General features: G+C 35.9%; 1 protein-coding gene across 3 annotated transcripts in view; it reads left to right on the forward strand.

Annotated features, from left to right (window-relative positions):
* The window catches only part of LOC149785585 (uncharacterized), a 95,263-nt gene extending 72,913 nt beyond the window's left edge, over positions 1-22,350 (forward strand). For all 3 annotated transcript variants that reach the window (XM_089979383.1, XM_089979384.1, XM_089979382.1), the window contains exons 6-12: positions 3,884-4,002; positions 4,895-5,027; positions 6,826-6,920; positions 15,410-15,573; positions 16,926-17,075; positions 17,323-17,466; positions 22,007-22,350. In XM_089979383.1, the coding sequence (XP_089835509.1) occupies positions 3,884-4,002; positions 4,895-5,027; positions 6,826-6,920; positions 15,410-15,573; positions 16,926-17,075; positions 17,323-17,466; positions 22,007-22,155 (954 nt within the window). In that variant the 3' untranslated portion in view covers positions 22,156-22,350. The remainder of the gene's footprint in view (positions 1-3,883; positions 4,003-4,894; positions 5,028-6,825; positions 6,921-15,409; positions 15,574-16,925; positions 17,076-17,322; positions 17,467-22,006) is intronic.
* The last annotated feature ends 464 nt before the right edge of the window (positions 22,351-22,814 follow it).

Consider the following 22,814-nt stretch of genomic DNA (forward strand, 5'->3'; position numbering starts at 1 on the left):
GACTGCGTTATTTTAAAACAAGGAGGCTGCTTCTTGATGCTGTGAAATTCAACAGATGAAATCTAAACATTCTCCATATAAAATGGAGCTTTCATTACAAACAGTTACGTACAACGTGTGAATTAGGGATTCTCGACATGTGATATTGAAATTCCAACCACCGCTGTGTAATTCAAAATATACACTGTAAAAACGTCGACATACGAAATATAACTTTAAACCATCACTGTATAATTCAACATATAAAATCTAAAATCTCGATCGTGAATATTAAACTTTAAAGACATTCAATTTGTTCCAATACGTGATATTCGATTTCTCGACATACGACATCGAAATTTCAACTGCAACTTTATCATTGGACCAGCTTTTGTCCGCTACGGCGCCTCATACATAGGCGGACACTAACAACTTAGGCCACCGGAAACAGTCAGCCGATAATGTAAAAAAAATACAGGGAATCACTCTAATTAAAAGAACATTATTAAAACAGTTAATGCAGCAATTTGTGCGTTCATCCACACAGTAAAAACATATTGTCATTAGGATTTTAAGCAGGATTTCACCATTAAAACTTTTAAGAGCAACACAATTTCAGTTATATTGCATCTATTTGGCAACAAAATATTTTTGATGAGTATTGTAAACAATTCAGTCTAGTATTTCTGAAGTAATGATAACCTCTTTTGTATCAGCCTTGGCTCTTTCTCGAATAAGCATGTTTTTTATAAATGTGTCGTATTATTATCATAGTTGAAAATAAATGATAAAATGTACATGATATTCTTTGAGGAAAAGAAATAATTATGGAAAAAAATAAGAGAAATAAAGTATCGAGTATTTTATGACGCGGAGGAACATTTTTTTAGGGCAGGTTAGAGACATCATCATAGCGAAACCGGTCTGTCAAAAAAATCGATTAAAATGGAAATCACATGACAGTGGTAATCACATTTTGACACAGTAATCGATATAGATTAAGGAATACGACTTTGGTGACAGCTGATAAATAAGAGCTAATGAAACCTTACTGAAAGAGTTAATTTTCAGCCAATGTTAAATGCAAGACACACACTAAAAGATATTTTATTTATTCCAAGTTATTTTCAGTCAATCTCTCAAAATTTTCGCAATTAAATTGAGAGTCTTAAATATGTTTCATATTGCTTTATGGATAATAAAAGATTTTGTACTGAAAATTGAGAAGGAAGAAAGGACAGTCATAATACTCTTAGTTCTACAGAAAAGATCATCGTGTTAGCTTAGAAAATATGAAGATTTCTACACTATGGAGGAATACTTCGACTTTTTTTCAAGAATAAACACATTCGAAGGTAAATAATTTTTTTTACGTAGATGGATATTCTTCATTATTTTTCGCCGTTTCTCCATTTCTGACAAATTTCCAGACTGTCAGAGGTATCAGAGCAAGATAATGTAAAATATCGATTTGAGGAGACGTGAGAGTTTATTGAAACTGAAGGCTGATAATTAGGGACACCTGTTGAGAGTCAACAGTTTTGCCAGAGCAGTGGTTTGTAAATTTTCGTTTGCTTTGTAGAGTAAGTCGGCAAAATAGTGTTGAAGTCTTCCTTGAGCTTTTCTCTTGGTTATTAATACTTGAGGAAATTAGAGAAAGAGTGATTTTTCAGACAACGTATATTTTGCGTTATAGCACTTGAGGGTGATTTGAGAATCATTTATAAAGTTACTAGCACTTTTGGTTGAACTACGGAATTGGTAGGAATATCGAATCAGTTGATACTTATACGAGCCCGCTAGTTAGCTATTTACATCACTTATGCAAATTTTTCACTAAATTGCAATTGTATCATTCACTTAATACAAAGAAACAAATGAAGCCGTAAAAGAACAAAATTCACTGATCGGTCGAATACAGAACGAAAACAAAATTCACTGATCGGTCGAATGCAGAATGAAAACAAAATTCACTGATCGGTCGAATACAGAATGAAAACAAAATTCACTGATCGGTCGAATACAGAAAGAAAACAAAATTCACTGATCGGTCGAATACAGAATGAAAACAAAATTCACTGATCGGTCGAATACAGAATGAAAACAAAATTCACTGATCGGTCGAATACAGAAAGAAAACAAAATTCACTGATCGGTCGAATACAGAATGAAAACAAAATTCACTGATCGGTCGAATACAGAATGAAAACAAAATTCACTGATCGGTCGAATACAGAATGAAAACAAAATTCACTGATCGGTGAATACAAAACGAAAACAAAATTCACTGATCGGTCGAATACAGAATGAAAACAAAATTCACTGATCGGTGAATACAAAACGAAAACAAAATTCACTGATCGGTCGAATACAGAATGAAAACAAAATTCACTGATCGGTCGAATACAAAATAAAAACAAAATTCACTGATCGGTCGAATACAGAATGAAAACAAAACTCACTGATCGGTCGAATACAGAACGAAAACAAAATTCACTGATCGGTCGAATACAGAATGAAAACAAAATTCACTGGTCGGTCGAATACAGAACGAAAACAAAATTCACTGATCGGTCGAATACAGAATGAAATACAGTACATTACAGGCTTAAGACATTAAATGTTTCATGTATTAAAGAAAGGATCAAGAAACAACAAAAGTATTTAAAGAGCACGATGTCGGTTATATTTAACATACCATGTTTTATCCAGCAACAGTACGTCTTGATACACTCTGACTAACAGGATTTACGGTTCAAGTTTGATAGACATTTTCCACGGTGATCCTATTTTGTAAATTGCTCGGCTAGTGGGTTTTGCAGGAGCATGCTTTTGAAAACCTGTTAAAAATGGTGTCTGATGGTGCCAGGTAGATGATGTTTACTACATTTTTGTAATTGAAATGTTAAACGCACATATTCTTAATCATTTCATGTAGCATTGCAACCTATTTCTTTTTTAAGCCGTGATTCCGACAGCAAGGTTTACTGAACTGACGTCACTAATATGCAACTTTACGTTCCAATGAGTTGTAAAATATTCAGCAGTGTTCTGCTTGTGTTTGTTTCATCATTATTTTTTTGTGACTCTTATCCAGCACGTGTAATATAATCTTTCTCAGCTTTGTGATAATTTATTTGCGAAAACTGCTGCTTATTGAACAATCGTAAAGGTTACTACAAATGTATGTCAATGAATCAGAAATTCTACCCTTGTATAATGTACAGCACTCAAGAAATAAAACCATATTTTGTCAACAAATAGATGACAAATGACTGATTTTTATTTTGTTATTACAAATTTTAATGGTCAAATTCTTCTAAAAATCTTTGGAGCCGAATGCGACATTGGCTACATTATTGTTGTAGGAATCTTCTTGAAGCTAGCCTGATTCTCTGTATTTTACCTACTAATATATGGTCTGAGATCTTATATTGAACTTTGGGGCTGGCTTGCATTGATGAACGCACATAAGGGAGAACACTTATTTGTTTTAATGGATCAAATTTATGTGTACTTGAAATTTGTAATATTGGTCATCCCCATTTATTGTAGTAAGATTTGAAACAGTCGGGCTGCACTAGTAAATAGCGATGTTTGTAAATTAACATCGTTAACACTTAGCGCACTAGTGAATATGGATGTTTGTAAATTAACATCGTTAACACTTAGCGCACTAGTGAATATCGATGTTTATAAATTAACACCTTCAAGTCTTACTACACTAGTGAATATCAAAATTTTAGTTTTTTATTTAGTGCTGTCGTATCACTTACAACAGTGGGTCTTTGTGAATGTATGTGTTGTAATGGTGCTCTAGAAATTTAGGTTTTCTTCTAGAGTCGTCATATGCATGTAATCGATGTGTGGTGTAAAAATATTAACTGATTAATTGATTTCCTAGACCCTGGAAGGAATGAATCTCACCCTCTGCGATCTTCACAAAGAGAGGCTTCAGTTGATGGTGGAACAAACCAAAAGATTCGAAGATATTTTGAGAGATTTATGGGAAAAGCCTAAGTGGTAAGTCTGATTTCCAGACGGTTCTTTGACTTTACTGTGATTCAGTAATGTCATGTTTTCAACATTGAATACAATAGAATTAGTACTTCTGAAGACGGCGAGGTTACTCTAACATTTACAATTTTATTGTACTGTCTTCATTTTGAGACAAAGTATTTATCACGATGGTCACTCCTGTAGAATATATTTTCCTCTCTTAGGGGAGGAAATCAAAAGGGTCGAAAATCATGATATAAACGAAAAGCTACAACTGCAATGATGGAATATGTTTCTGTATACAATATTTTTGCGGCTGAGGTTTTATTGTTTCATGAACCAGCCAATGTATGATAATGCAACGGCATATCAATAGCTATATTGCTTTTGTGTTGGATTCGACTTACATAGAAGTATATACAATACAAATACATACGCAAGTATATATAGTAAATGCATTCTGCAAAGAAATTCTCTCTCTCTCTCTCTCTCTCTCTCTCGTGTTGCACAATATTTCATATTCAGTCTATAAACATTTAATATATCCTACCTTAATGCTGTAGGAAAAATAATAGGGTACGTTTCAGAATGCAGAAAAAAATACATACTTTACCTCATAATTAGCCCACCCCATTAATTGTGGCCACCCTTAATAATGTAAATGGGAAATTTGAAGTTTTGTTTCTATCTGAAAGATTCTCAGCTTGACAGACATTCCGGTACTCTTTCATGAGTACACTAACGCATTGACAATCCAGATTTTGAGATACAATTTTTCACCACTCAAAGCAATAAAAGACATACATTAGTATTGAAGTAAAGGGGGGTAAATGCTTTTCAAAGTGCTAATTATTTTGTTGAATGGATGACTTAACTATTTAAAGGATTATTAAAAAGAAGCTTTTACACTCTGCAGCAAATCAGCCATATGTGAGAGGCTGAGAAGCAACCTAGAAGACGTGGACTGGGAACAAACCGTGAAGGATGCTTGGGAGGAAGTCCAGAGAGAAGCTGTGAAAAGAAATGAAGTGGCCCTTTCAGGAATTTCCGTAAATATCATGGAACATTGAAAATGAAAACGTCCTCTTGCAATATGCATATATTCTTACCGTAAACATACGTGTTCATGCATATTTATAGGTTACTGCATTTGTATGGGAAAATATGAACGAGTTTTGGGATGGAATACTGCACGACCTTGGGAGTGCAATATATCCTTCCGACAAAACGAGTTCATATTTACAAGAAACAACTTAAATGAATGATTGCCGTATTCCAAACTAAATACACAAGCGCAGATTTTTCATTACACAATGACATCATTATTAATGCGCACATAACTCCGCCCAGATACATTTGAACTTAGTCACGCTCTCGACATAACTTTCGAAAGAAAATGGCGTGTCTAGTTAAAATTGAAATTTGCAGTCATATTGTGAATGAATGCGCATTGCAACAACTTTTCCATTTGATCTGGAATGAATATATTTTGGTATTTAGTTTCGATTCGACGAAAATTTGTGATTTTGGACTGGATTCATCTGTGCAAATTATACATGAAATACATCGAATTGAAGTGGCGCGGGAGAAGTGTGTTTACATCTGCAAATGTGTTTCTGTTTCTGTCATTGAATGTTTGAAATCATAATGTGAAAAAATATGAAGTCTTTCAATTGCAATTATCAAAAAGACGCTATGGAATTTAATGCTTATTTCATTTTGAGTGCAGTAAGGAGGATGCAATTGCACTTATCATCGAAATTTCAGCACAATTTCGAAATGTGTAATCAAGATTGAAAACCTGTGACATGGCTCATGTAATTCGGATTCGCGATCATCTATATAGCTACATACGTGTTCATGCCCTTATCTATATGCCTTTAATTCGAATGTGATTGATAAGGACGACAGTTTGTTTCTTATCTTTCTAGAAATCGATACGATATAGGTTTATTTGGTTTTCTATGTTTATCTTTGTAAGAATAAGTTAAGCCAGGTCAAGTTAATTGTATTTGTTGTCGGATTATTAAATAAACAATCTAAAACATCACGAAGCATAAGTGTCAAATTTTAAAATAAAAAGACATTTAAAATACGAACGCATGGAGGGTCATACCCTCAGCGAGTTAATTATTTTTGTTCCAGATCTCGTATGACAAAAATTTATATGGCGTTGGCCAAGTTTTTGGAGAAAAAAACGTGTGTGTGTGTGTGTGTGTGTGTGTGTGTGTGTGTGTGTGTGAGATTTGGTTTTTTAATGTAGCTTTAACAATTTTTCAGTCATATCGCTACGATGTTTGCAGTGTGGCAGTTTATAGTGATTTCTAGCCCTGGGGCATCATGCCGCAGACATGTAGCATGATGTCCCACCCAGTCACATTAACCTGACACCAGGCCGGCTAGTCCTAACACTAACCTCTTAATGCTGAGCGCCAAGCGAGGCAGCTGTTAGTACCATTTTTGTAAGTCTTTGGAATGACTCAATCGGGGATCGAACCCACGACCTCTCGCAACCGAGGCGGACGCTTTAACCACTAGGACACCGGAGCGGTCCAGTTTTTGGAACGTATTACATCAGTCTATATGGCGTTGACCAAGTTTTTGGAAAGTATGACTTTAGTCTATACTGCGTTGGCCAAGTTTTTGGAAAGTATGACATAAGTCTATATGGCGTTGACCAAGTTTTTGGAAAGTATGACATAAGCCTATATGATTTTGGCTACAATTTTGGAAAGTTAATGAAATATTGTATTTTATGCCTCTTAGAAATTAAAAAAATGGAAACAATTTATTATCAATGTTGATACACTGTGCTAAGTTTACATCAATAACTAATATCTATTTCAGGAGTTGTTTGATATAGTTCCCTCAAGCAGCAGAACACCTGGTTTAACAACATTTGTTCCATCATCTCCAACGAGAGGAATTGAAGGAGCTAGCAAGTACGTTTTTCTTATTTTACTAGTTTGTTATTCTGTCTTTTTACAGTGCCCATTATCCGTCCGTACTTGTTTATAAGTACAGTACTGTCCAACTGAAGAAAGAAACCCCTGATCTGCCCTGTGCCGGCAGATCGAGGTCTATAGTCTTGTTCCACTGATTACTCCTAACATACTGCATATACCCATCTATAGCAACGCATTATGCGACGGCCGGTCTGAGTCCGTTCTGTTTTAACTGGATTCTACTTATGAGCGATTACATTTATAATGTAAAGCTATAGCATAATGATAGCAGAAGAAACCGCCATCTCTGAGAAAGGTTTCCCTCAGGATATATTAGAATATGAAACGTACAAATGTTGATCAAAATGTCGCGTGTCAGACGGAATATCCATCATCAACTTTTTGTCCAGAATTTGCATATGGCTTTCATCAGTTTATAACGATGCTTTGTACATAAAACCTAATAAAGATCATATCAGATTGCAAATAATCTGTGGGTCAAAGGTTACAGTGTCAGGGGTAATTGTTAAAGTCGGATTAGTCGTCATATGCAAGACTACTAATGTCAAAATGTGACCCTTGTACTTTATCGTTTGTTGCCTATTTTTCCATTTAATCGGCTGTAACTCTTGTATTTTATAGGTTGTGCTCCACTGTTACCTTGGATTGGTTGTAACTCTTTATAGGCTGTGCTTAAATGTTACCCTGTGTTGGTTGTGACCCTTGTATTTTATAGGCTATGCTCCACTGTTACCTTGGATTGGTTATAACTCTTGTATTTTATGGGCTGTGCTCTACTGTTACCTTTGATTGGTTGTGACCCTTGTATTTTATAGGCTATGCTCCACTGTTACCTTGGATTGGTTATAACTCTTGTATTTTATGGGCTGTGCTCCACTGTTACCTTGGATTGGTTGTGACCCTTGTATTTTATAGGCTATGCTCCACTGTTACCTTGGATTGCTTATAACTCTTGTATTTTATGGGCTGTGCTCCACTGTTACCTTGGATTGGTTGTGACCCTTGTATTTTATATGGTGTGCTCCACTGTTACTTTGGATTGGTTGCAATATTGTATTTTATAGGCTGTGCTCCACTGTTACCTTGGATTGGTTATAACTCTTGTATTTTATAGGCTGTGCTCTACTGTTACCTTGGATTGGTTGTGACCCTTGTATTTTATATGGTGTGCTCCACTGTTACTTTGGATTGGTTGCAATATTGTATTTTATAGGCTGTGCTCCACTGTTACATTGGATTGGTTATGACCCTTGTATTTTATAGGTTGTTCTCCACTGTTACCTTGGATTGGTTGTAGCTCTTGTATTTAATAGACAGTGCTCTACTGTTACCTTGGATTGGTTGTGACCCTCGTATTTTATAGATTGTGCTCCACTGTTACCTTGGATTGGTTGTAACTCTTGTATTTTATAGGCTGTGCTCCACTGTTACCTTGGATTGGTTGTGACACTTGTATTGTATATGTTGTGCTCTATTATCACTTTGGATTGGTTGTAACCCTTGTATTTTATAGGTTGTGCTCTACTGTTGCATTTTATTGGTTGTGACCCTTGTAACCAATTATTCCTCCATTTTATCAATTGTAACCGTTGTATTTCATCGGTTATGGTCCACGGTTTCCCAATGTATGGCTTGTGACCTGTGTAGTGTTTCGGTTGTGGTCCATTATTTTCTTTTTTGTCACTGTGACCTGCGTTATTTATGAGTTATGGCCCTTTTTGCATTTATCGGTTGTGACCTGTGTAGTTCATCCGTTGTAGCACGGTTTAGTTTGTCGGACTGTAGCACTGTGTAGTTTATCTATTGTAGTACTGCGCAGTTCATTGGTTGAATCAATGTGCAGTTTCATCGGTTGTAACACTGTGTAGTTTTATCGGCTGTAGTACTGTTTAGTTCATTGGTTGTAGCACTGTGTACTTCATCGGATTGTAGTACTGTGTAGTTTATCGGTTGTAGTACTGTGTAGTTCATTTGTTGTAACACTGTGTAGTTCATCGGATTGCAACACTGTGTAGTTCATGTGATTGTAGCTCTGTGTAGTTTATCTATTGTTGTACTGTGTAGTTCATTGATTGTAACAATGTGTAGCTCACTGGTTGTAGCACTGTGCAGGTCATCGGATTGTAGTAATGTGTCGTTCATTGGTTGTAGCACTGTGTAGTGCATCGGTGGTAGTACTGTGTAGCTCATTGGTTGTATCACAGTGTAGTTTATCGGTTGTAGTACTGTGTAGTTTATTTGTTGCAACACTGTAGTTTATCGGTTGGAACACTGTGTAGTTTATCGGTTGTAGTACTGTGTAATTCATCGGTTGTAGCACTGTGTAGTTAATCGGTTGTAGTACTGTTTATTTCATCGGTTGTTAAACACTGTACGGTTTATCGGTTGTAGTGTTGTTGTAACACTATGTATTTTAACTCGCATCTGTGCCTGATACATTCCATTGATATCAGTTTGTGACAATACAAGAGGTTAGTATCATTATGATTAAAAGGTTTAATTCATTGGAGCGACATATACTATTTTCTGACTGACAATATCTCGAGAGAGCAGCGTTGGCTGAATGGTTAGCGGGTCAGAATCAGCACCGAAATCGTATCAACGGATCAATTTACCAGCCGGAGTCAACTACAGTGGTGTGTCCTTGGGGAAGACACTTTACTCCGATTGCCTTGGCATTAAATAACCTACTTGTGTTCCTGTTCCATAAAGCACCAAACTAAACCAACGTCACGATTTTAACCAATTTATCTTGATGCAGACAGTAGATTCAAAAAGATTTTAAGTCTGTGATATCATTCCAATCAAACAAACATATTTCAATGTCACAGTAAGTAGTAAGTAGGTCACGTGTTGGCAAAAAATACATTCTGGACAAAGTTTAGTTTGACCTTGCTATATCTTGCACTATTTACAATGGAATACGCCTATGCAAACTAGTATTAGTGACTACTGAATTTATGAACGGCTTATTTTATTGAGAAAAAAAAACGAAACTACACTTATTTTGTTATGAATCTGCAGAAGAAAAGAGCTTGATGTGGCAAATGGGACTAATATAATCTACGTTGGGCTTTGCACCTAGACAAAGGAAATCCCAGTTAAGGGTTTACATTATTTGTCTCCCACAAGGCGGTGCACACCCCAACATTGATTATTTTTCTTACCCCATATTTTACTTTAAAGTTAAAGGAACTCTTTAATTTTGCAATACAGTTTAGCAGTCAACATGTACATTAGTTATCACTCAGTATTATAATTTAGCACAGTCAACACATACATTATTCATCACTCACTGTTAAAGTTTAGCACAGTCAACACGTACAGTATTCATCACTCACTATTATAGTTTAGCACAGTCAACACATACAGTATTCATCACTCACTGTTATAGTTTAGCAGTCAACATATACATTATTCACCACTCACTGTTATAGTTTAACAGTCAACATATACAGTATTCATCGCTCACTGTTATAGTTTAGCAATCAACACATATATTATTCACCACTCACTGTTATAGTTTACCACAGTCAACACGTACAGTATTTATCACTCACTGTTATAGTCTAGCAGTCAACGCATACATTATTCATCACACACTGTTATAGTTTAGCACAGTCAACACGTACAGTATTCATCACTCACTGGTATAGTTTAGCACAGTCAACACATACAGTATTCATCACTCACTATTATAGTTTAGCACAGTCAACACATACAGTATTCATCACTCACTGTTCTAGTTTAGCAGTCAACATATACATTATTCACCACTCACTGTTATAGTTTAGCAGTCAACATATACAGTATTCATCGCTCACTGTTATAGTTTAGCAATCAACACATATATTATTCACCACTCACTGTTATAGTTTACCACAGTCAACACGTACAGTATTTATCACTCACTGTTATAGTCTAGCAGTCAACGCATACATTATTCATCACACACTGTTATAGTTTAGCACAGTCAACACATACAGTATTCATCGCTCACTTTTATAGTTAAGCACTGTCAACACGTACAGTATTTATCACTCACTGGTATAGTTTAGCACAGTCAACACATACAGTATTCACTATTATAGTTAAGCACACTCAACACGTATGGTATTCATCACTCACTGTTATAGTTTAGCACAGTCAACACATACAGTATTCATCGCTCACTTTTATAGTTAAGCACTGTCAACACGTACAGTATTTATCACTCACTGGTATAGTTTAGCACAGTCAACACATACAGTATTCACTATTATAGTTAAGCACACTCAACACGTATGGTATTCATCACTCACTGTTACAGTTTAGCACAGTCAACACATACAGTATTCACTGTTATAGTTTAGCACAGTCAACACATACAGTATTCATCACTCACTGTTATAGTTTAGCACAGTCAACACATACAGTATTCATCACTCACTGTTATAGTTAGCAGTCAACACATACAGTATTCATCATTCACTGTTATTTCTTCACATTTTCTGTAGGTCATTTGGTCTTATAATGTTTTATGAAAATCAGAATAATCATCTCGGTAAAATCCAGCTATATTTTCCGCTTATAGAACATCACCCACAAAGAGCAACAATAGTTATAATTGTTACTTAGTGTAAGTATTGCGCGAAGAGAGGTCTAAAGCCATGTGCACATATTGCTTACATACGATGTATTGATACGAATATATTTAATGAGGGCTGCGGCGTGACCTGTCTATCCGAAGTACACAGTATAACACAAAAATCCCATATAGCAACTTAAGGTCTCTCCAACTTTAAGAATACACCATATAAAACATGTCGAGAGAGCAGATAGACAGACGCGCAGTCGAGTTATTTGATTATATGGTAGAAACTATAGCTCGTTCCACCCAGCATGGGGAATTTTATCCTATCTGTAGGTATAACTCAGCAACTTTTCAGGTCAGCGCCATTGAATTTAGCGAAAAGTACCTAATTAGTTTGAAATACTTTGTGTGAAACGAATTAGTTACTGTTAGCTTCGTTTAATGACGCTGACCTGAGAATTTACTGAGCTACATATGGGATAATATTCGCGATGCTGTGTGGAATGAACTATGACAGAAAACACTGTTCCAGGCACACAGACAGTACACATCAACGACTACAAAAAATGAAAAATCCAAACTTTCTCAAGAGCTACGCAAAGACCGCAACAACTAGAGATGTGTTATATGAGACCTGTCCTCTTCAAACTTTGTCGAACATCCCCAAACAGCGCCAGTTGAATCTTTTATTGTAAACTGTGTATATGTTTGCACTTACCAATCAGAGTTGTTAACTGATCAATCCACACGCTAAACCACACGATTTCTATGTAGCGTTATCATTCGCTGCACTAGTAATAGCAACACTTGCCATATTTCCACGAAAGAAAATATGAATTTCCAAAAATATCATAAATTTGAAATCTGATCCGTCACTACACGCTTAATTAGAACTGTATGGTGGTCTGTGCCCAGTATTTATAGGTTACTGCATTAGTATGGGACAATATGAACGAGTTTTTGGCTGGAATATTGCACGACCTTGGGAGTGAAGTATATCCATCCGACAAAACGAGTTCATATTTTCCCATACAAATGCAGTAACCTTTTTATTATATGCTCATTTTCTTATTCTACCTAAGGCTTACTTATATAAACAAAATACACTACAAGAAACAACGTAAATGAATGAATGCCGTATTTCAAACTAAATACACAAGCGCAGATTTATCATTACACAACAACATCATTATTAATATGCACATAACTCCGCCCAGATAAATTTGAACTTAGTCGCGCTCTCGACATAACTTTCGAAAGAAAATGGCGTGTCTAGTAAAACTTGAAATTTTCGCAGTCATATTTTGAACGAATGCGCATTGCAGCAACTTTTCCATTTGATCTGGAATGAATATATTGTGGTATTTTGTTTCGATTCGACGAAAGTTTGTGATTTTGGACTGGATTCATCTGTGCAAATTATACATGAAATACATCGGATTGAAGCGGCGCTGGAGAAGCTTGTTTACATCTGGAAATATGTTTCTGTTTCTGTCACTGAATGTTTGAAATCATAATGTGGAAACAAATATGAAGTCGTTCAATTGCAGTTATCAAAAAGACGCTATGGAATTTAATGCTTATTTCATTTTGAGTGCAGTAAGGAGGATGCAATTGCACCTATCATCGAAATTACAGCACAGTTTCGAAATGTGTAATCTAGATTGAAAACCTATGACATGGCTCATGTAATTCGGATGTGCAGAATTAAGAAAATACATTTTAAGGATATTCAGGATGTAAAACTGTAAGTATCTTTTATTTTGCTATTCTTATCACCAGCTAAAGAAGAGAGTATATGACTTGTCAATTGTATGTTATTTGTAAGGACCTTATCTTGCGTCTGTTATATACTGTAGCTAGCCTAAATCCGTAACATTATATCAACGCGGAATGTGCCAAAGCAGCTGGTATATGGCAGTCCACGAAACATCTGTTTTAGTTCATTCAGAAACAAATTTAAACAACCACAACGTAAGGAGCCTCTTACGCGAGTGTACATGGTTTGTGTACAAATCAAAAATGCTGGCGTCTGCGTCCATTGTTTGTTTACAATAGAAAGTAGTCCTTTATGCACGTGAATGCTATATGTGTATTGTTGCGCGGATACAATATCGGATAATACTGCACGATTCTGACAAAGTAAAATTAACGGGGTAAAATTGAGCATATAATAATGTAATATATCGCACCGTAGCCTATTATATAACTTTTTCCAAATTGAAACTGATTAAAGTTAAAAGTTATCCGTATAAAACATATTAATTACCTAATGTTATTTTCATATGGCACCCCTTGATTAAATATGTTAACACAGTAATAATATGAAAGGATTTTGTTTTCTATTTTCTCATACGTAGAACTTATTTCCTTTGGGTCGACAGATCGTCCAATTGCCCTCATTAACATATTCGTATAAATGCGCAGTACTGTATTTTGAACAACAATAGTACGCGGCTTGAGATACTCGTTGAGCAATACTTCCAACACCTAACAATTTACTAACTACCTGCCAGTTGGGTTGCCAATTTATGGTGGATACCAAGGAACGCTTTTTGGGAAATCAACGTTTGTTAGGCAGCTGGATTGTTGTTGTTGAGTTTAATTATAGTGGCGTGCGCACAATTGTGCATGTGCCACTTTTTTCTGACTGTACCGCAGCCTGCTAGTTGTTCCTGGGGAAGGGAATGGTGCCACCTCTCCCATGCTTTTATGGATTCAAGGAACCCTGATAGTTTAGCCTCAATCTGTGGGTCCAAAAAGGTCCCTTACAGTTGAATGGTTGGCTGTCATTAGTGGGAAGGAGAGCTCGGGAACGGTCCTGCTTGCTTTACATCGCTGGTTTCTTGTTGCATTTGCCTGGTGTTTCTTGCGATTTTTTTTTTCGATTTTTTTTTCTTCTTCAAAATGTTCTAAAAAGGGAGCTGGAAATGATGCGAACTTACATTATTACGCCATCGATATAACGTCATTTGCTACTTCAGTGTATCGTAGCGCTGCGAACTACTGAAGGCATAAGATAGCGTGATTTCAACTTCTGCTTCTTATCGAATAATACAAAGAGTGTACAGCACCTTGCGAAAACATTTGTGTTTTTTAGCCTCCTGTAAATCGGCCTGGCATGCTTTCGGTATCAAAATTCCGAAATGAGCTCACTAAGTGTGTCACAGTGATATACATAACTCACCAACATATATTTTTCTTGTTGAAACTGAAAAGAGGACTCTGTGATCTTGAGCAAAGTTGACTACTTTTTGTAATGCTCATTCAGCTGTTGTTTTTATTTTTAAAGTTGTCAGCATGGAATTGGGCCTTTATATAATAATATATTTTTTATATCATAACTGTATCCAGAGTGCGAACCGTGATAATGTAAACTGACAGAGGAACACTTTCTTATCGAGTATATCGGCTTGCATCCTTTGAGAAAGACGTTTTGTGAAGTAAACTCGGTTATGTAACTTATTATAATGTAAGACTAGAACAAATCTTCAGTATATTAATATAATTCAGTTTATATATAAAAATTCGACCATTTGTTATAAGGGGATTTTTGGTACGTTTATCTTGTATTTTATACACCTGACAAAGAATGTTAACATCCGTACACGTTTATGTTTGTTTGGAAGAGCTACTCTTCCGAATGTTTGAATTTTTCAGGTATTTTTGTCTTTTAATTTTTAGAATTTAACTTTTTTGTCACATAGCCACTGTTGTGCTAATCCCTTCACATTCACACACACACACAGACACACACACACATACATACATACATACATACATACATACATACATACATACATACATACATACATACATACATGATATAACCTGGTTCAACTTCACATAAGAATCCTTTAAAGCAATCCTGTTTCTAATTACAAATTCAAAGTTCAATGGAACTGACCATACCTGACCTCCTTGCAAGGGATGATGAACATAGGGCAGAACCACGGAGCAGTCAATCTAGTAGCTCGGACGACTCTTCTTCTCTCGTGATTGGATTCCATTGTTCGTCATCCGGATCATCCGTTGGGCCCGGTGGCAATCCCACAGGTTTGGTATACTAAGTTATTTAACAAAAAATAACGATTGCTCTTCATTTCATCAAACTGTTCTACCACACTTTAGCAGATATATTTTGATATCTTTCGTCTGTCTATCTGTTCGTCACTCTATCATCCTTAACTGCAAGATTGAAATTCAGAAAAATTTCATCCGCAACTTACCCATATAATCATGAACGCGGGGGTGGGGGTATAAGTTTGAGTCCTTCCCATTGGTTCGATGGGAGGGGTCAAAGGTTCAGTGGTCCTTTTTGACTGTTTTGACTTCATTTCAAAACAGCATTCATAACATGAGGGCGCATAATACATATATTGAAAGTCGGGTTATGACTCCTGTGTCAAGGTGTAATTGGAATGGGGTGGAGAATAAGCAATAAGATGCTGCAATGAATATAACTCACACGTGTTATATACAGAAAACTACATTTTACCTGGGGGCCCCTAGTGGCCGAGTGGTCTCCGTTACGGATCATTGCCATCTCACTTCTGTCTGCGTGGGTTCGAGTCTCGGATTCAGCCAATGTGTGTATGTGAGAAAGCTTGCCAGTAGCTTCTCGTGGGTCGGTGGTTCTTTCCGGGGGGTTTCCCGGGTTCTTCCTCCACCACTAATACTAGCCGCCATGTATAGCCTATCGTGTGCTGAAAAATGGCGTTAAACCCTACAACAACAACAACAACAACATTTTACCTGACAATGCTTCTTCAACAGTAAGCGAGCTAATTTCTCCAGGTAAGATTGCACGATAGTTCCCAAATAGGATGTGGTGTTAATGGTCAGCCGTCTTTCATGATTTAAAATCTAACACGAATAACAGCAAATGGTTCGAGTCTCGGATTCGGCCAATGCGGGTATGTGAGAAAGCTTGCCAGTAGCTTCTCGAGGGTCGGTGGTTCTTTCCGGGGATTTCCCGGGTTCTTCCTCCACCATTAATACTGGCCGCCATGTATAGCCTATCGTGTGCTGAAAAATGGCGTTAAACCCTACAACAACAATAACAACAGCAAATGTTAACAAGTTGTCAGTTTCAAAGTGAAGATATATTCAACAAGTTAATTTAAGAACAAAATAATTCTTGTTGAGTTTCCTGTCTTGGGTGATATTTGTGACATACCACTGGTTTGATATGATCTGTTCAGTTTACCTTTGGTGGGTCTTCCAAAAGCACACTGTACAAGATAAATTATTTTAAAAAAATCAGTCCATGGCAGTTTTGTCACTAGATTACTGAATAAAACATTTCACTTAAAAAACTTTTTTTCATCTAACCTTTTTTTTTTTCTTCAATAATTTAAACTTTATGAAACGTTCTGTTTAATATTAGTCTGTACTATTTCTGGCAGGTTCAGATCAAGCGATAGAGACAATTCATGTTCCGGATGTGACGAAAGAAGACACCGGTCGTCGGTCTCCACCATTCAGGGCCCGGCAGTTTTGTCCCGGTTACAGCACAGACGACGAAGAAGAGAACCAAGCACCACAGAACCTTGATGGTAAGGTTTGAGATGGAGAGAAAACGATCCCTTTTTTTACCTTCACAGAACATATGGTCGTCATAAACTCTCGCAGCGTACACAATGCGTTATCTCATGAGAGAAAGAGAGAGAGAGAGAGAATTCCAACGTTTTCCGAGTCTGGTTGTGTTTTTGTGTTTTTTGGTTGGGTGGGGTTGCATTTTATATTAAGATATAAGCTTACACGAATGATTCAGTTCAGTCATTTAAAATTTGCTGATTTCAGATGGCACAAAAATCGAGAGGTTTTGTTCAAACATAGACAGCCGCCACGCAGAGGGAAGAGAACTAGGAAATCTGAGAAACATCCGCGTGATCTCCCTCCAGTCGTACGTTGGCATCTCTCCAAATGAACTTACACTTAAAAAAGGTACACGTTTAATGACCATCTCTTACATATTTTAATGCAACAGGAGAAGACATTGCCAAATTAACACATGATAGTCAACAGGCAATATGCATGTCTCTAGTACATATTTTAATACAAAAGGAGGAGACATTGCCAAATTAACACATGATATTCAACAGGCAATATGCATGTCTCTAGTACATATTTTAATACAAAAGGAGGAGACATTGCCAAATTAACACATGATATTCAACAGGCAATATGCATGTCTCTAGTACATATTTTAATACAAAAGGAGGAGACATTGCCAAATTAACACATGATATTCAACAGGCAATATGCATGTCTCTAGTACATATTTTAATACAAAAGGAGGAGACATTGCCAAATTAACACTTGATATTCAACAGGCAATATGCATGTCTCTAGTACATATTTTAATACAAAAGGAGGAGACATTGCCAAATTAACACATGATATTCAACAGGCAATATGCATGTCTCTAGTACATATTTTAATACAAAAGGAGAAGACATTGCCAAATTAACACTTGATAGTCAACAGGCAATATGCATGTCTCTAGTACATATTTTAATACAAAAGGAGGAGACATTGCCAAATTAACACATGATATTCAACAGGCAATATGCATGTCTCTAGTACATATTTTAATACAAAAGGAGGAGACATTGCCAAATTAACACATGATATTCAACAGGCAATATGCATGTCTCTAGTACATATTTTAATACAAAAGGAGGAGACATTGCCAAATTAACACATGATATTCAACAGGCAATATGCATGTCTCTAGTACATATTTTAATACAAAAGGAGGAGACATTGCCAAATTAACACTTGATAGTCAACAGGCAATATGCATGTCTCTAGTACATATTTTAATACAAAAGGAGGAGACATTGCCAAATTAACACATGATATTCAACAGGCAATATGCATGTCTCTAGTACATATTTTAATACAAAAGGAGGAGACATTGCCAAATTAACACTTGATATTCAACAGGCAATACGCACATCTCTATTACTTGCAATTAGTGTATGTTGATACTTTTGCGTTTTATGAATCTTGAAATTCTGCTCACGTGAACTTGTGATAATGTTTATGTAAATACGTCTTAACCATCTTAAAAGTAACGAGCTATAATACAAAAGTCTCACTTCAAGAGGGGACTATTTCCTTATATCTAATAGAGTAAGAAGAAGAAAAAAACGTAGATTTTCTTTTCGTTTTATATTTTTTAAGGCAAAATCCGTCGATTTACAATGATATTTCCCCAATCTGTGCAAATGCGATTAAAAGCTGTATTACTACATCGATAAAAAAAGAAGTTCTAAAATTAAGAATAATATTTAGGACAGCAGTAACTACTTTTTAATGAAATGAACATATTGTATCTTTGTTTTCTTGCGAATTGATATGGTGACAGAACGGTCGCATCTGACAAATTTCAGAGCGTAACATATGTAAGCAAAATATTTTAATGATTGTCAGTTTACTTTTATGGATTTGTTTTTAGGGTTTTTTTCTGCTTTCAAACGTGAATTTTTTGCCTTGGCAAGCTTACAGTGTTTCGGTAACAGACGTTTACCAGTTTGGATTGTCAGTTAATTTCAGCTTGCAATCAAACTCATCAATGCGTGCCTAATTTCATCATGGCTTTTACCCATGATTATGAAGGGGTTGCGAATGAAAACAGGTCATGTAAGCAGGGCCGGCGCTACCATATAGGCGAGCTAGGCAGCCGCCTAGGGCGCTGATTTCAAGGGGCGCATTAAAAAAAAAATATATTGTTTATAAATTTTGAAATTGATATTTTCCGGAGGGGGGGGGGGCGCCAGAATCTAACCTTGCCTAGGGCGCCAGATAGTCTGGCCGGGTCTGGCGCCGGCCCTGCATGTAAGTTTAGTCACTAATAATTTGCATGATTCATGTGGTAAACTGATTCAAACAATGATAATACTTGTATCCTGCTTTTATTCTTTCCAGTTCGTTTTTAGGCATAGTTTGATGGCTCCTCCTTATTGACTACATACATGTTTACTAGCGGGTCTACTGTCTCGATACACTGTAAGATATATTCATACTGATGGAGGTGGGGGTGTAAAGCAGAAGAAGAAGACAGAAAATGAAATAGGGGTTCATATGAAAACAGAGGTTTTAATAACATATGTAAGAGCAGATAGATGTAATCAGAAGGAAAGTAGTTCCATAATTGGTGGCGACATCATCTTTTTCCAAATGATATATTTCAATATCTCATCTTGAAATGTGTTCTAAATGGGTATATTAACCTAAATAACAGCATCTCTCCAAATAATATATTTCAATATCTCATCATGAAATGTGTTCTAAATGGGTATATTAAACTAAATAACAGGATCTCTCCAAATGAAATATTTCAATATCTCATCATGAAATGTGTTCTAAATGGGTATATTAACCTAAAAAAAAGTATCTCTCCAAATGATATATTTCAATATCTCATCATGAAATGTGTTCTAAATGGGTATATTAACCTAAATAACAGCATCTCTCCAAATGATATATTTCAATATCTCATCATGAAATGTGTTCTAAATGGGTATATTAACCTACATAACAGCATCTCTCCAAATTATATATTTCAATATCTCATCATGAAATGTGTTCTAAATGGGTATATTAACCTAAATAACAGCATCTCTCCAAATGATATATTTCAATATCTCATCATGAAATGTGTTCTAAATGGGTATATTAACCTACATAACAGCATCTCTCCAAATTATATATTTCAATATCTCATCATGAAATGTGTTCTAAATGGGTATATTAAACTAAATAACAGGATCTCTCCAAATGAAATATTTCAATATCTCATCATGAAATGTGTTCTAAATGGGTATATTAACCTAAAAAAAAAAGTATCTCTCCAAATGATATATTTCAATATCTCACCATGAAATGTGTTCTAAATGGGTACATTAACCTAAATAACAGCATCTCTCCAAATGATATATTTCAATATCTCATCATGAAATGTGTTCTAAATGGGTACATTAACCTAAATAACAGCATCTCTCCAAATGATATATTTTAATATCACATCATGAAATGTGTTCTAAATGGGTATATTGACCTAAATAACAGCATCTCTCCAAATGATATATTTCAATATCTCATCATGAAATGTGTTCTAAACGGGTATATTAAACTAAATAACAACATCATATGTTACATATTACAGTAATTTGTCCATCCTCCATGCGGGAGTCATTTTGTTCGTTCACATTTAGAGGGTGTGTAGTGTCTTAATTCTATGATGTGTTTGGGTCATCATTCATGATGTATCTGCATGAAAGGTACATCCCTATGACATCAATCCTCACAACCAGACTTGACATTCTTTGTCGTTGTAAATGGGCTCCTCCTGGTGGTGAGATGATTCGTGTTTACGAGTACAATTCTCGCCGTAGAAGCTAGGCAGTCACCCTTTTGAGCTGTGAGTTTTCAATGCGTAGTTTCAGTATGAAAATACAGGTTTTCGTAGCAATATACATCCATATGGTTCGCGTTTTAAGAAATATTAAGAAGTATTTTTGCTTCATGTATTAATATTGTTAAAAGCATTGAAATGGTTGATGAACACTGACGGACATTATTGGTGAAGTATTTTTCAAATTATTTTCATTTCTAAATTTTACATATGAAGTGTATATATCCTTATTTGTCACATGTGCAGAAAACAAGATTCCCATCATGCCATTCGACGCTAAATTGTGTGTACCTACAAAGGTATATATGCAGATAGAAAAAAATGATCACTTTGTGAGATAGAATAAATAAACAAAAACTGCAGTAGGTTTCAAACTTGGAAATTACTTTTTGCTAACGAAGTTTGACTCGACGCTAACGCGGTTCTCGTCTCATTGAAGGTGGTGTTTTTTCGTTTATTAACTTGACAACAATAACAAACCTGCTGTGCTATATTGCTGAATCGGATTAGCTTTGCGGTCAGGTAGGGTCAAATAGTTTACAAGGTGTAACAAATGCAACCTATAAGGTCACCACAATCTTACCGATATGATCATGCAGTGAAATTTAGATGATTTTAGGAAAAGGGGGTGGGGTGTGTACTGAAGAGTAAGTTTAATCTTATACCCTTCAATTGAGGAACAAGTTTGGCATATAATATAAAAAACTTTTTTTTTACTGCGCAAATACCGCATATATTTCATAATGGGGTAAATTACCGATATATTTTGACTCGTGGCTTTGCGAGAACTTTTGTTCCATCGGTTTGAGAAATTTTAAATGCAAATATGTCTGTTATTTGAAATTGGTATAATCTTGTTTTGTGGTGTTGTAATAAATGTTAAGCAGACATGTTCCATGCAGGAGGCAGACTGGCACTGCTATCGTTAGGATGATACAGACGATAATTATAAATTCATAATTAATAAGTAGATCTTTGCGGTACGGAACAGAAGAAAGGAAAATGGCAGGATTTGTCTTTAGAGTACTAATTAAGTGTAATAATTACTATGTTTCACTACAGGTCAAATCATCAAGCAGAAGTTGGGTGCAGATGAAGACGGTTTCTGCTACGGCTGGACCCGGGAGAGCAGGTTCTCACCAAAGCAATACGGAAAATACCCAGTTGTTATCGTCAAAGCATATGACTCCGAATTAAAAACTAATCATTAAACAGTCCGGTTAAACACAAGTATAGGCATACACGCATCTGTTTAAAAAACAGAATCGAACATTCAGAGGTGTGTAAACAAATAAGTAAGAAACAAATTTAAAAAAGTATAAACAACAAAACGCTTGTATCTAATACGAACCGAGAATAATGTTTGTGAACCCCAATATTCGAATAAAGACTATTTGTTTTCAAAAGCCACGATCTGTTTTAGCTGCTTTCCGTATTAGAAAACAACATGAAAGGCGTGCATTAAGTGTAGAACGTGCAGTGAGGATTGATCACGTCCAGGAAAATCCGCCATGGACATGCCACTCGAATTCAGGGTTCTACCAACTTCGGCTAATGATGGTTAGTCTTGAGGATGCTTAGCAAGCAATAAATTAATTTATGATAGGTCATGTGATCATAATAGGCTATTATGTTTTGTCTAAAAGTCAAGTAGAATGACAAGCATCGTGGTATATATCGTGCAAGAAGAATGCAGAGAACCTTGAGGAATATTTGTCTTAAACTAAGATCAATCGTTTGTGGTGAAATCAAAATGTACTTGGTGTGGTAAGAACAAATCTAGGTTTGTCTAAGCCGTTATTGCCAGCAGCTTTCCCGACGTATCATACACTCGTCATGGATACTTAATTAGGCCTAATGTCAGAAAACT

The sequence above is a fragment of the Sinohyriopsis cumingii genome, chromosome 13, assembly GCF_028554795.1.
Source record: "Sinohyriopsis cumingii isolate HCF-2022 chromosome 13, ASM2855479v2, whole genome shotgun sequence".
NCBI classification, from domain to species: domain Eukaryota; kingdom Metazoa; phylum Mollusca; class Bivalvia; order Unionida; family Unionidae; genus Sinohyriopsis; species Sinohyriopsis cumingii.